Consider the following 16,184-nt stretch of genomic DNA (forward strand, 5'->3'; position numbering starts at 1 on the left):
GCCCATTTCAAAACTTGGGTTGTTTGTCTTTTTGTTTTTGAGTTGTAAGAGTTCTTTACAGATTCTGGTTACTAGACATCTGCAAATATTTTCTCCCATTCTGTAAGTTGTCTTTTCACTTTCTTGATAGGGTCCTTTGATACACAAAGTTTTTAATTTTGTTGAAGTCCACTTTATATATTTTTCCTTTTGTTGCTTATGCTTTTGATGTCATATCTAAGTATGACAAATTGCCAAATCCAAGATCAGGAATATTTGCCCCCATGTTTTCTTCTAAGTGTATTATAGTTTTAACTCATATTTAGATCTTTGGTCCGTTTTTAGTTAATTTTTTTATATAGTGTTAAGTACGGGTCCAACTTCATTCTTTTGCATGTGAATTTCCAGTTGTCCCATGTATTAATTTTTATGGCTTTCACAAACAGGCTATATGATCACCTGTAAGAGTTAATGAGATGAATTAATAAGATGAGAATTTAAATGTATCTGCCCTTGAGAAATCAGTCCAAGATGAAACAGCACAGGCTATCATAAGCATAATGCAAATGAGAATATAAATTCTGGGAAATGAGAATATAAGTTCTAGTGTAATCAAGAGTTGTGCAAGTTATGAGAGTCCATTGAAAGGCAACGGATTTCAAGGGTATGTGGCAACAGGTTTTGAATCCCAGTTACTTTATGATTGAAAATCAAGGACAAGAAATTCATCTACTGAGATTGGGGTCATAGGAAGTAAACTCATGTATTAAGGATTCCTAGATAAGAGTGAGAAGTTTCAGAGCAAGATTAACGTAAAACCTAACTCATTGCTGAGTTAGAGCTCCGAAGCCCAGGTCCTTTGTATTCCTCTTTTCTGTCTCTAGAATGCTTGAGAGTATGATGCAACTTGAAGCCTATAGATGGGCTTTAAGAAGTCACTCATGATACTGTAAAAGTACTGAGACCTGGAAGTAAGTACACCATTGTAGCTAAGTAAATAATATATGTACAAAAGGCCTTTAAACTATGGAGTTTTATAATATTAGGTACATATTACTGAATCTGTGTGACCCTTTGGATTGTTTGTGCTTTCATTCATTAAGTCAATAAATATGCTGGGCACTGCAAGTAAAATATTGAGCAGAACGTGTATGGCTCCAGGCCTCACAGGGCTTCAGTTTATTGGAGACACAAATAATAATCAATAAGCACACACATATATATAATTACAAACTTTGATTAATGAGATAAAGCTCTTTTGTGCCTTCCTGTGTTTATGTTTTCTCCACCTCTTTCCATTTTTTCCCCCTCTTTCTCTTTCCTGCCCTCTCCTCTGGGTAAAATACAGAAATAGTTTATAACTTTTGTTTGCTGTATGATCAACCTAAATTGTGGGGGATATATATTTTTTATTGTGGTAAAATATGCGTAACAAAAAATTTACCATTGCAACCATTTTTGGGTGTACAGTGCAGTACTCACCTTCCTGTACCACCATCACCACCATCCGTCTCCAGAACCTTTTGATCTTCTCAAATTGAAAATCTGTACCCTAATGGTTAATAATAATAATTCCCCATGCCCCCTTTCCCCAGCTCCTGTCTCTCCTTTCTGTCTCTATGAATTTGTGTATTCTAGGTACCTCATATAAATGGAATCATACAATATTTTTCTTTTTGTGTCTGGCTTATTTCGTTTGTCCTCATATCTTCAAGGTATTTCCATGTTGTCACCTATGTCAGAATTTCTTTTCCTTTTTAAGACTGAATACTATTGCATTGTATATACATACCACATTTTGTTTACCCATTCATCCATTGATATTTGGGTTGGTTTCACCTTTTAGCTATTATATATTTGTTGTATTTTCATTATATTTTGCTGTACACTTAGCAAGATTGTTGGCTAAGAAAAAAGTATGATTTTGTATTCATTGGTAGATAGTTCACCAGAGTAAATGGCAAGTATATTTTCGAGTTTTATTTTCTAACTCTTGAGATCAACTGTTGATGTTGATACCTTAAATTATTTTAATACATTTGTGACTATATACATAGGGTATTTATTTTTTGAGGTTGTATATCTTTGTCCATTAAAGCTGCTACAACAAAATATGACAACAGAAATTGTGACATTATAAATGGAAATTTATTTCTCACTGTTCTAGAGGTGGAAGTTTGAGATCAGGGTGCCAGCATGATTGGGTGAAGACCTTCTTCCAGACTGCAGACTTCTTGTCTTATCCCTACTTGACAGAAGAGACAAGGGAGTTCTGGTGGTCCTCTTTTATAAGGGCACTAATCCCATTCATAAGGGTTCTTCCGTCATGACCCAAGCACCTCCCAAAGGCCCCACCTCCTAATGCCATCATCTTTAGGGGTTAGAATTTCAACATGAGTTTTAGGAGGACATAAACATTCAGATATTAGCACCATATATATAATATTTTTAATTTAATTGCTACCTTAATTTCTTTTCATACATTTGAGGCACTGTACATATGATATTTTTAGAATTATATTAGCACCATACGTATAATATTTTTAATTTAATTGCTACCTTAATTTCTTTTCATACATTTGAGGCACTGTATATATGATATTTTTAGAATTACTTGAAGAATTACATATTGTTTACTTAAATAATTAGGTAGTAAATCTTGTGTTTATTTTCCTAAACAAAAATACTTTATTTTTCTAAAAAAAGTCAAAGTTACTTTCTCTAAGTGTGTTTTGTCACACTAAACTCAGTCTATTTTAAAACAGTTTTTCTTTAGGGAAAATAATTTTATCAAGAATGTTGGGTTTGAACATCTGAATTGAATGCTAATGAGCATTTATAAATATCAAAATTTATTTTGAATGATATAGGTAACTGATACAAAGTGTTTACTTATTCTAAACACTACATTAGGCTTTAGTTTGTTTTCAGCTATTTTGATGATGTCATATATAGTCAATGTAGGGATGTTGTAGGCAAAGTTATCTTCAGATGGAAAAAGGGATTTAATTTGGTAGTATTTTTTCCCAATATTTGTAATTTATCTAGGGGATATAAAAACTCTTGTGAGAAAAATTTCACTTTGAAATATTTTCTTAGGACCTTTTTGCAATGAACTCAACTAAGATATATGAATAAGGATGTTCTTGCAGTATTTTTGTAATAGTTAGCAATTAGAAATGATGTAAATGTCCATTAGTATCTGATCTAAGTATATTGTGGTATATTAATATAATGTGGTACTCTACTGCATTTAACATGAATAAATTAGATCTATATTTATCAAAATAAAAATGCCTCAATAGCAAAAGTTGAGTTAAAAGAAGGAATTTGAATAATAGTATATAAATATAAAATTTTTACTCGTAGAACTATACTATATTTTTGTGGATATGTATGTGTGTGCACATACATACATGCACATATATATCCACAAAAATATAGTTGTCTAACTCTATGCACGCACACACATACATATATAGTATTGAAACATGGAACAGAAATATACACACCAAATTAAAGATATCGATTATTTCTGGGGAGGGAAGAAAGGTGGAATATTGTTTGCGAGAAATACTATTTACAGATCATTTTATTTTTTCCATAAAAATAAAAGCTATGGATTAAATATGGCATAATGTTAGTTGTTTTTAAATCTAGATGGTTGGTACATTAATGTTAGTTATATTATTCTTTATGCTTTTTTTATGTTTGAAATATTCTTTTTGCTTTTTAAGTATGTGCTCAAAGACCCAGTAATTCCACTTTTAGTTGAAAACACTAAAGAGATCTTGCATATAGGCACATCTACAAGGATGTTCATTATAGCATTGTATAATTATGAAAAATTGGAAACAGAATAGCAGATAATATAACTGTATAGCTAAAAGTCTCAAGAACTTCAATTTTAAAAAAACATAATTTTAATGAGTAGAATATTTTACCTCATACCGTACACAGAAATCAGTACTAGATGGACTGAAGGCCTAAATGTGAAGCCTTAAACCATAAAGCTTTCAGAGGGGACATACGAGAACATCTTTTGTCTTTGTAGTAGGCAAAGATTCCTTAAGCTAGATTTAAAGAGAACTAAATATAAACTAAAAATTGATAAACTAGACTATATTAAAATCAAGAACTTCTGTTCATTGAAAGATACCGTTAAATGAATTAAAAGGCAACTTTCAGAGTGAGAAAAGATATTTGCAGAATATATGTCCAGCGAAGGGCTAGCATCCAAAGTGTATGAAGAATTCTTATGAATAAAGAAGAAAAGGGCAGTCAACCCAATAGAAAAATGAGCAAAACACTTGAACAGATATTTCGCAAAAGAACACATCCAAATGGCCAATACACATATGAAAAAGTGCTAAACTTGATTTATCTTCTTTTTCTAGTTTTTTTAATTGGAAGCTTACCACACTGTAGATCTTTCTCTTTTCTAATATAAGCACATAAGGCTGTAGATGTTCATTTGAGTGCTGTTTTAGAACCTCACAAATTTTGAAATGTTGTGTTTTAATTTTTTTTAAGTTCAAATATTTTCTAATTCGTCTTGGAGTCTTCCTTGAAAGAAAAACTATAAAAGTAGATTCTTTAATTTCAAATATTTGGAGATTTTCCAGACATCCTTCTGGTATTGATTTCCAGTTTAGTTGTATTGTGGTCATAGAAGATACTTTGCATGATGTAGATCTTTTTAATTTTATTGAGAATTATTTTATGGCCCAGTGTGTGGTTTTACCTTGGTGAAACTTCCATGGCGCTTGAAAAGAATGTGTATCTTGCTGTTATTGGGTGCAGTGTTTTATAAATGTCTAATAGGTCAAGTTTTTTCGCAGTGCTTTTCAAATATTCTATGTTCTTACTGATTTCCATCCACTTTTTCTGTTGATTACTGAGAGAGAGGTGTTAAAAATCTCAGTTTTCAGTTTTCCCAGGATTTAAAAACCTGAAAATGTTTAGCACCTTGTTAGCACAGGTTTAGAATATCCTTTACCAGCGGCTTATTTATCCCTGCTCGTTAGAATGACGCTTTTGGGTTCTGTGTTGAATGCCCCTGGTGTTGAGCAAGATTCTTCTCTCTGGCTAGTCAGAATTCTGTCTCCCAGCCCTTTGTAAGCTCTGGGAATGGTTCCATTTATAGCTCTGCCTGCCTCGTTGAGTTTCATACTATGCATATGATGCAACAAAATATGTAGCCACAGACTCAAATGAATTCTGCAGATTTCTGTAACTTTTCCTCTATGTAGCTTCTTCCTCTCTGGGTACCGTGCTTCACCAATTCCAGACATTTCAGCCTTCTCAAACTAATCTGTTTTTCTTCAACTCAGTGAAGCCATTGTGTTCTTCTTAGGACCCCTCTTCCTGCATCACGTTCTGGAGGGTTCCTCCTGGCAGAAATCTGGACTATCATTAGGGTTCTTGTTGTTGATTTCCTTTCTCTCAGGCATCACAGTTTGGCGCTGCCAGCATCTGAATACAGTTGTTTCATATAACTTGTCCAGTAAGAAGCAGATTTTGAATTGTAGTCCTCATACCAGACAGAATATCAGAAACAGCAGAATAAATGGGTAGTAAATCAGAGTAGAAAGCCAATGTTCATCCTGCTCAGAGGTGCCTGGGCACTCACTCTGTCAGCCCCTCTTCCAAACACCCATTAAGATTTGGGTTGGTGCTTCATTTGACTGAAGAATAAGGTGGTCCCTGATGTTTATAAATAGTTATCAATAAGTGGACTGTGTGAGTTCTTCCTCAAAAAGCACAATCTGTAAGTATAACATATTTCTAAAGAAGCAAGAAATAACATTTCCAACAGCTGTAGCCGTGTATTCTGCTGGATATGTGATCTGAGAGCCAAGGAAAACCAAGTTGAGATGAGCTACACCTGCTTTTTCTTTGTGGGGCCATCTTGCTTCAGTATGTTCCATGTTCTTAGCTAAACAAAGCAGGAACCTAATCTACATTTAATCACTATGTGTACAGGTGTATGTGTGTGCATGTGTGAGTGCCCTTCCCATCAGTCTGTAACCTACCTGAGAAGCTGCAAATATGTGATTCCAGTTTTTAAAACTTTTATGTATGTGTATTTGTGTTTATGTGAACAAAAAATATAAGTAGCAAATCAAACTGTAAATATCAATTTTTTCAAGAAGTAAACTGAGTAAAGGGGAGCGGAAACTACTTGTTTGTTACTTTATATACCTTTTTATTATTTGAATTAATGTAAGAATGGTATTTCTCTTATTATTGAGTACATAAAAGTTTAGAACTGTTATATCTTCCTGGTAAATTATTCCTTTGATCATTGTGTAATGACCATCTTTATCTTTAGTATTTGTTTCCTTAGTGTGTATTTTATTTCCTTATCCTCCTTTTTAAAATCCTTTTCTTGCCTTAGATTTGATTATATTTTTTCTTTTCTTTTTTTTAACCTCTTCTGATTTGTAAATTTTATATTTGCTTTCCAGTCTTTAAATGATTCTTCTTGAAATTCTCACATACATCATTTATTTGACAAAGTCTAAAGTTAATCAGTACCTCTGTCCTTCTCCAACAATACGAGGATCTTAAAATATGTTAACTTTGATCCTTTTCTTGGTCTTATACCATTTTGTTGTTCAGGATTTTAGTTCTACCTTACTTTTTCTCTGCCTTCGTTTAGATATTATGATGGCTTTACATAATAAATGTTTGTTTAGTTCTATGTACGTATTTACAAATGTCTTTCAATATCATTGCCTACTTTGTTTTGTATGTTGCTTTTGAGTTTGTTGTTTTTTCTTCCTAAAATATATTCTTTAATACTTCTTTCATTTAGGATCTATGAATAGTAAACCTTGGAATGTGGAAGATGTTACTTGTTTTCTTTCTGGCTTTTCTTTTTGGTATGAGAAGTCTGCTGTCATTCCAAAGTTCTTTAGTTGTTAATTGGCTTTTTTCTCAATTTAGTTGATGTTAAAATTGTCTCTTTTTCTTTGATGTTCTGTAGTTTCACTGTTTCTAAGTGTCTGTATAGTTTTATTTAATTTTTTTGCAATTTTTAGTACTCTCTTAATCTGGTAATTCATATTTTTCATCAGCTCTCAATCTTCAGTCATTGTATTTTGAGTATTGTCTTCTCCTATTTTCTCAGTTCTCTCCTTGAATCATTTCTATTAGATGGTGTCTGGGCTTCTTATTCCAACATACTTTATATATCATTACTGTTTTCATTCTCTTTGTTTCTTTGTGTTTTCTTTGATTTTATCAATTTTCATTAGCTTTGTGTGCTATTTAACCCATCCATTGAATTTTAAATCAATTATTATCTTATTATTATTAATTTTCATTGTTTTATTTAGCATTTCTAGATATATTATTTGGTTATTTTTCTTATTTGTCTTCTTTTGTTTCATAAACCTATTCTTCTTTTTTTTTTTTTTGATGAGGAAGACTGGCCCTGAGGTAATATCTGTTGCCAGTCTTCCTCTTTTTGCTTGAGGAACATTGTCTCTGATCTAACATCTATGCCAATCTTCTATTTTGTATGTGGGATGCCACCACAGCATGGCTTGATGAGCAGTATGTAGGTCCATTCCTGGAATCCAAACCCGTGAACCCTGGGCCACCAAAGCAGAGTGTGCAAACTTAACCACTACACCACTGGGCTGGCCCCAACCTATTCTTATATGGTATCACCTCTTTTTCTTTTTTCCCAACATTTTAAACATTATAACTTTATAAAAACTCATTTTGAATTGTTCTGTTATCTCTATTTCCTTGCAGTGCATTCTCCTGTTTTGGATAGGGTGATATGTACACTTTCATTCATGGCTAACTTATTCATATATTTTTTCTTATCTGCAAACTTGACTTCTTTGAGATTTATTTTCTGTGGTAGTTTTTCTTTTATCCATTCTCTCAGTTGTGAAAGCCTCTATGTAGTGGATGTTAGTGTCTGCCTGAACTCACCAGTGTATGCTGGCCATAAATCAGTTTTTACATTACTGTCGATTCTTCAGTTCTCTGCAAATGTGTACGGCTCAATTTTGAAAGCAGTAATATAGGCTTAGGATTCTGACCTCTTGTGATTGACTCTGTCTTGCCCTCAGACTGGAGGAGAAAGCCTTTTTTTAATGGAACTCCAACCATATAAGTTCAGATATTCAAGTTTCATTCAGCAAATTTTTGTCTCCCAGCTTCCTGCAGTTAGCCCAGCCATGAAGGGCCTTGAGCATAAACTTCCATCCCACTCATGGAGATCTGGGGTCTCCAAGGGCAGTGTTTGATCCAGGTCTCTAACCATGGTAGCTCAGTTCCGTTCTACTAGCAGGAGTTCTTTGTCTTTACTTGACATCTATAGATTTAGTATCTTTGCTTTCAGTGGTATGTATTAACATTTTTTATTTTTATTTTACGTAGCATATCTGTGTGGTAAAAAGTGATCGGGTAACTTAATACATGATTTTTAAAATCATATAGTTTATATTTTAAGTATGTAGCAAAGTCAAAAATCACTTAAATCACTTAAAATATTTTACTTTTCAGATCCTAATTAAAATTCAATTTTAATTGTTAGAATTTGTTAATATTAATATATTTTTGCTTTTATTTTACTACTAATTCATAGATCTTAAATATCTTTGCTGCTGTTATTTGTTTGCTACATTATTCCTTAACTTACACATTTAAAATAATCATTTATTGTGTTAATTTTCATAGGATGAATCTTCAAGAAGAATTGGATAAACTTAAAGTACAAATATCTCTTGATAAGGCAACAATACAAGAATTGAATACACGTCTGGCTGAGAAAAGAGAAGGTACATTTTTTTGTGAGAACAAATATTTAATGCAGGCATTTTTTTAATTATCCAGTTTTTGGTTTTGTTTTTTTGTGTTTTGGGGGGTTTTTTTTGGTGAGGAAGATTGTCTGTGAGCTAAATCTGTTGCCAATCTTCCTCTTTTTGTTTGAAGAAGATTGTCCCTGAGTCAATATCTGTGCCAGTCTTCCTCCATTTTGTATGTAGGATGATGCCACAGCACAGCTTGATGAGTGGTGTGTAGGTCCATGCCTGGGATCCAAACCCAGGAACCCCAGGCCACCGAAGCAGATTGCGCAAACTTAACCACTATGCCACCAAGCCAGCCCCTCATTATCCAGTTCTTGATGTTTCTTCTAAGAATCTTATGTTTTTCCCTTTGTTTAAACTGCGTTACTCATTGATATCTTATTAACATTTTCACCTTTCATGAGAAAATCAAATAGAGAGAATACCTAAAAGTCAGCTTTATAATTTATTAAAAATTCTAAAGAGATGTTTGGTAAGGAAAAGAGATGTTCATTTTTTATTCATTGAAAAAGTTTTACTAGTTATGTTTGTTCACAGTTTTATAGATAATATGGAGTTATTATACTCAATATCAATAATTCATTTATATTTTCACTTGATATTACATTTTTCTAGAAATCATTTAGTTCTCATCTATTTTCCTAGAATCAGAATCATAGAGTTAGCCTAAAAGGGTTCAGTAAGAGGGAATGCATCTGCTCCAATTGAAAGATTATTCATTTGTCAAAATCAAGATACTATATTTACTAGAGAACTTCAGTACCTCATTAGAAAAATGCAAATAAGGTTGATATGACAGGATTTCTTCTTATTTAACCTTACTACAGTTTAATTGTTACCACTATACTTTTTAGATGTTGACAGTTTATATTTAATAATGAACAATAAGTTATACTTAATGCATTTATAATTGTATTAATATACCACTCATCTGACAGTTGTCCTCATTACTTTTGTTCCAGTTGCTCTTACTTAGGTCACTGGTGACTTGTGAAGGCCAATGTTTGAAACCTTATATTTTACATCATTGATTTATATCATATTTCAAGCTTGCTCCTTTATTGGCTTCTGAAACATTGGTTTTCCCCTGTTTACCTCCTATTTTTCTTGCCTATATCTTTTTTGTCTCTTCCACTGGAACTTATTACCATTGACTCCTTAGTTATTGGGATTCTCTAAGACTTTATCCTTGATTTACTTTTTGAAAATAATAACTTTATTGTTTTTGGAAAATTATATATACTTATAAATATTCAAGAAATAAGAAAGAATAAAAAGAAGAAAGCAAAGAAAAGACTCCTAATTCACAAACACTTAAAACTCAAAATTTCAATATTAAATAATTATAAAATCAAATATCTCTTAATACTTATAGAAAGAAGCCTAGAGTGATAAATTGTGTGAAAAGAAAACCATAATATATGCTATTTTTAGAAAAGATATTTACATATTATTTTATTTTGTAGCCAACCAAATAAAAAGAAATACACGTAAAAGTAAAGGAACTTTTGAATTTTGGGTAAATGTTTCATTACTTCAAGAGATACTAATTTCTATAAGTTGTCTCTAAGACTAAGAAGAAAGGTTCAAAAAATGTTGAAGATGGAATTACTTTGTATTTTTTAAAGTATATATTAAAAATTAACATCTTGTCATGCGTGATGACAAAAAAAATCATTTTTACAGAACATTTCGTTTCCCCATGTGTTGAATTTTTTTCGTTAAAATATCTCTTAATTTTATTAAAGTCTATAATCTTCTACATTGCAACAATGATTTAGTCAGTTTTAAAGTCTAATTTCTACATATAATGGGCTCAGTACTCAGCACTTGTTTTAAAGCCATTGCCTTTGTATTCATGAATTCTTCATTTTGATGTTTTTTTCATGGTTAGCCGGATAAAATTCAAAGTATGTTTTTTGAAGAAGGAATCAAAATAGCCGTGTTTGTAAGAGCTTGCATGTTTAAGAATGTGTTTCAACAGTCTTTCTAGTCGAGGGGTGAATTGGCTGGGTATGAATTTATTGAGTCACACTCTTCTCCCCTCAGCAATTTCTAGATATTACCCATTTTTAGAGTAGACAGTTGCTGTGAAGTTGTATTATGGAGAAACATGTGATTTCTCCTCACTCCTTGCTTTGGATGTGACTTGCTTTTGCCATGTGGATGCCTGAATTTTTGATGTTCCAAAATTTAAATAGAATATGTCTTGACATACTTTGCTCTAAATTGTATTTGCTTGGATTATCTATACAATTTATTTGTCAGTAAAGATCTTCCTTCATTCCAAAGAAAGTTTCCTTATCTATTTTTGCATATTCCATTTTTTATACTCTAATTCAAGGACATCAGTTGTCTTTAGGTTAGATTATTTTTTGTTTGACTTTCATATCTATTTTCTTCTAAATCTTTGTCTTTTTCTTTTACATTCAGTTTATCTCCAGACTTTCCATCATCAGTAATTTAATTGGTAGCCATGTATATTCCTTCCTTTTTTCTCTCTAATATTTCTATTAAATATTAATAGACTTTTATTAAATCTACAATGATGTTTTTTGGTTCTCAATTTATTGCATCAGCTCTTCAAATTCCCTCTTTATTTCCTTTGGATGTCTTATTATCTCTTTTTTGAGCTCATATTTTATTAAATTCAGAGTTTTGATAAATTCTTCTTTTTCTTTAAAAGTGGTTTCTTCCAGGCTGGATTTTAAATCTGTATTTTGTTAAATGTCCAGTTCATTGTGCTACCATAGAGTGTTTCCTGTTCTGGAAGGGGTGATTCCAAGGATTCAAACTGTTACCTGGCTTTAATGAGGAGTCTTAGATGTAGCCAACCTGGTGGTTCTCATCTTTCTCTACTAAGAACCTTTTCTGCTGCTCTTCATTTCTTTCTATAGATCTAGATTTACACGTGGTATCATTTTCTTTCTTCCTGAAGGACTCTTTTTTAATATTTCTTATAGTGCACATCTGCTGGTAATGAATTCTTTCAGCTTTTATACACCTGGATTAAAAAATCTGTATTTTATCTTCATTTTTGAAAGATATTGTCAGTAAGTATAGAATTCTGCATTGGCAATTATTTTCTTGTTTTAGTACTTTAAAAAATTTACTCCACTAACTTCTGACTTAAATTATTTCCAGTGAGAATTCTGCTGTCATTCTTACCTTTTTTCAACAGTATATAGTGTGTCTTTTTTTGTTACTCACTGCTGCTGGGAGCAGGAACTAGTCTTGGGTCTATGTGAGCTTCGGAGAATGTTTCCCTAATATTTGGGTGGTTCTTTCTTTGAGTTGTTTACTCACATTCATGTGCTGCTCAGTACTTAGCTGAAGACTCAAGGGGGACCCTCTCTAGATCTTCAGAGCTCTCCCTATCTCTGAGCAGATCTTTCTTCTCTGGCACTTTGCCCTACAAACTCTAGCTTCCTTGGCCTCCCTAGACTTTGGGGTCTGTCTCTTCAATTGAGGAAGATCACCAGACTCCGTTTAGGCACTCCATTTCTGTGCTGTGGCCTGGAAGCTCTCTCTAGGCAGTAAGCTGGAGCAATCATAGGGTACACTTCATTTTTTGCTCTCTCTGAGATGACTGCCTTGTATTATCTTATGCCCAATGTCTAAAAACCATTTTTTCATGTACTTTGTCTAGTTTTTTATTTGTTCCATGTGGAAGAGTAAATCTGGCACCTCTATCTTTTATTGTCATTGAACATGTTTTCCCGTCATTAAAGTCCAAAATCTATATGAATAGTAAGTAACCTCTCTCCGTGTGCCAGATGTATATTTCTTGTTTCCTGCTACTTGTTTTTCCCTGGCTATTCTTGCAACTATTTTAAAAGTTAAGTCTTTCCTTCAAAAAAAGCTCATTACCTTTTCTCTCAAATCAGTTCCACCTCCTCTAAACCTCCCACATGAACACCTTAATCCTCTACCACACTAAATTTCTCTTTAATGAAAATTGCAATTCATAGTATAGTGAATCTTTAAAATAATCCCAGAATATCTCTGTCAGGAGCTCAACTCAGCTGGAGAGAACTGAGCTGCCAGGTATCCAAGTGGCTGATTTAAGATAATAAGCCAAAGTAAAAGAAATAGTCAAGGCTTTAATCACTTACTGTATAAGCAAGAGGCTAAAGTGGAGAAAGCGCCAACTCCTCCTGTTCCATTTTCCCCCATGGAACTGCATGCCAGTTGAGGATCAGATGGATCCGCACAGACGTAGGGATTGTCTCACTGCCAAAGGAGCCCTGAACAAAAGTCTCCTGCGTTTTTATTGACCTCAGTCTTGGGAGAGAGAGGGGGGAGGGCCAGGAGAGGAAAGGTACTGAGTACTGAGTTTGAATGAAGAAAAGTGTCTTCAGGATTACCATCTCCCCTAACCACCAAATATGTTGGCAGAGGCACCTGAAGAAGGCCTTAGCCAAAGGGTCCCCAATAAGGAGGGCTCTCAGAGGAAGCCTAGTGGAGGCTCTGAGGCTATGAATACAGATATGCATAAAAATGTAGTTGGCCATGGGGAGCTGAGTCCTTAACTGTAACTCTCTTCAGGGACTGTAGTCCATTGACTGCACCAGGTCCGGTTGGGGAGGGAGCTTTCCTGTATGAAGCATGCCAGGTAAAGAATGTAATTACCTCTAGTCTGGCCTGAAAAGTGACATATAGGATTTGACTGGGATCAGGAATCCTTCATCTTTACTGCAGATGCACAAGTATGTTCATAAAACCACTGTTTATGGTATTCTTCATTGAAAGCCAAAGGTTTGTTTATCAACCAAAGAATGCAACAAACAAACAAGTGTGGAGGAGGAAGAAATTTTCCTCTACCCTTCTAGATTCTTCTGGCTGGTCTAAGAATTAAATTGGCACGTGATGGGTTAATAGGAGAAACTCAAATTTACTTTTGTATGTACAGGAATACATACATTAGAGAGTCAGAGACCTCATATACATGAGAGGTTTGAAGACAGAAAGGTAAAATGAGGTATTCATGCCATCTTGAGCCAAGGAATGGGATAGGGGCCTGAGGCTTCAGAGGGGAAGAGAGTAGTTCACATGACAATAAAAAGAGCAGATGCTCAGTAATTAGATATTTGCCCTGCCATACAGATAAGTCATAAAAAGTTATCTCTGGTAGTAAATCTTCTTGTGGGAAAGGCCTCCAATTTAAATTCTTTAAAGGAGAGGTAAAAGTTTTTCTTGAGCTCATAGATTCTCAATTAATTTCAGTTCAAAATAATCCATGAGCCAAAGTGGCACAACCTGGGGAAGCCTATTCTGAACCCCTCTAGTCCCGCCTTTGAAACTTCATAAATTTCACCTTCCAGAGGTTGGTTTGGTAGATTGCTCCAACTCATTGAATCAGTCTCTCAGTTTAGAGAATAGGTTAGAAAGTTCAGTTAAACAGTTATGTACAGTTTCAGGAGACATTCTTGCAGGTGGGATCCCAAAGTTAGGCCTGTATTGTGTAAGCAAGTAATCAGGTATTTAATAGGAGACATGTCTATGAAACAAAGGAAAACAAAGATTAATGGTTGGCGCAAATTTTAAACCAGTTTCTGAGGTTAAGGGGCAGCCAGTCAAGAAGATTTCTAGATGTCAGGGTCAAATCATCTTTTGCACTTTGACATGTCTCTGATGATGTTATAGGTTTTCAGCTAAACTTTCTAAGTGGCTTACATAACAGTAGGCACAAAGATTGTCTAAACATGGGCATGGGCTGTTGTGCTGACCTCTCTTAAGTTTATGTCAAATTATTCAGCCTCTGTTTGCAGGTCTTTAGGGAAAAGAACACTTTTAGTTTTCAATGATTTCAAGTCAAAAAGATGGGAGAAAATTGTTTATGGTAATTTGGAGGTCTGTAGCCAAGTATCAGAGCAAAATAGAAGAATTTAGGATACAGTCTGGTTTACAGGTAGTAAATGAAAGCTTAAAAGACAGTGAACAGCACTAGAATCTAACATCTACAAAAGTGTGTGATAGTTTCTATTGAAACATAATTTTTCTCTCTAAGATCACCCTCATTTCTACCAAAGATAGCCAAATTAAGTCTAATTTTTTTGCAAAATAAGTTCAATAAACTTGACCTGTGATTTATATAAATGCATCAAGAATAGTGATTAACCATATAGGAAGCTCTTTTAAATATGCTTTGCTGGAACTTTCCATAAGGAATCTCAGATTGAATTTTTGAAAGCCCTCTTGAGTCTGGGAAAGCCAAGCCAAGGACTATCATCAGACTTTGCTAGCAATACGTATAGATTTGAGTGAATTGCTCTCTTCTCAGAGTATCTAAAATATCTGGAGGTTCCTGAGCCTGCCAGGAAGTGATCTTTCTTACTCACCTGGTAAGGCTGCTGGGAACCCTGTAACCCAGGTCTGAGGCTGTTTTTCCAGGATGTTTTATTGGCTCCATAAAATCAATCTTCAGTCCTTAAAGCTGTTTAGTCATATCTGAGTCTATGCATGTCTTTCTCAAATATGACTTCAGTCAAAGCCTTGGTAGTATAACCAATGTTTCCCAATTGTGTCCTGCTACAAAGAAAGCAGATTCTTATTGAACTTATGCAACTAAAAATTTTGTCATGAAAATAGGAATACTCACAGAGAGTTTCCAAATTCTGAAGTGATCGGGTAGGAAGAAAGAGATATGTTTCAAGTTTGCTTATAAAGGTATAATTTACCAATTCCTGTAGTCATAGTTAGCTTAGGAGAAATAAAAATTTTCTTATATCTGGGAAACAAAGGATTAAAAAAATATTTCAGATAAAAATCATAAAAATTGTGATTATATTTATCACTTCATTCAGTCCTATGTAATTAATTCATGTTGATCTTGTTTTTTCGTTAGCAGTTCTATGAAGCCATCAGTTTTTCCATTAGAGTTCTGTAATTTCTTACCCAGTTCAATGGTATGATCTGAAAGTTATCAGAAACCTATACTTGTCAAAAAGTGCTTTCTATGAATCTTCTTGAAGTTGAAGTATTTTTGCAAAAGCATCAGAGTAAAACAATAACTGTCTCTAAATGGCAAAAGACAGCATTGTAATGCATCTGAGAAAGAAACTTGGTTATTTTTATGACATACAACATTTTAAGATAACGAGAATTACAAGTGATAAAGGTATACCAGGGCATACCAGAACTTTTGAAATTTCGTGTAATTTCTAGGACATTTATAGTAATACCATTCACCCATACGATACAACCAAAGAAAATTTATCATCTTTTATTTGATAATGTTACCCATGAAGTTTAACATACCAAATAAGTCTAATTAGTTTAACATCTCTCTTTTTATAAGGAGAGAAAACAGATCTTTTTAGGTTCCAGGGACCCTCTTTTTGACCTATTTCCAGGTCAAAAAGACTTCAT

General features: G+C 33.6%; 1 protein-coding gene across 6 annotated transcripts in view; it reads left to right on the top strand.

Annotated features, from left to right (window-relative positions):
• CNTLN (centlein) overlaps positions 1 to 16,184 on the top strand; it is a 321,096-nt gene that overhangs the window by 168,323 nt on the left and 136,589 nt on the right. For all 6 annotated transcript variants that reach the window (XR_011431201.1, XM_070248231.1, XM_070248227.1 and 3 more), the window contains exon 13: positions 8,683 to 8,783. Coding sequence is in view for 5 of the 6 variants with exons in the window: in XM_070248231.1 (XP_070104332.1) it covers positions 8,683 to 8,783 (101 nt within the window). In the remaining variant the exon portion in view is untranslated. The remainder of the gene's footprint in view (positions 1 to 8,682; positions 8,784 to 16,184) is intronic.

This window comes from Equus caballus, chromosome 23, assembly GCF_041296265.1.
Source record: "Equus caballus isolate H_3958 breed thoroughbred chromosome 23, TB-T2T, whole genome shotgun sequence".
Classification (NCBI taxonomy): Eukaryota; Metazoa; Chordata; class Mammalia; order Perissodactyla; family Equidae; genus Equus; species Equus caballus.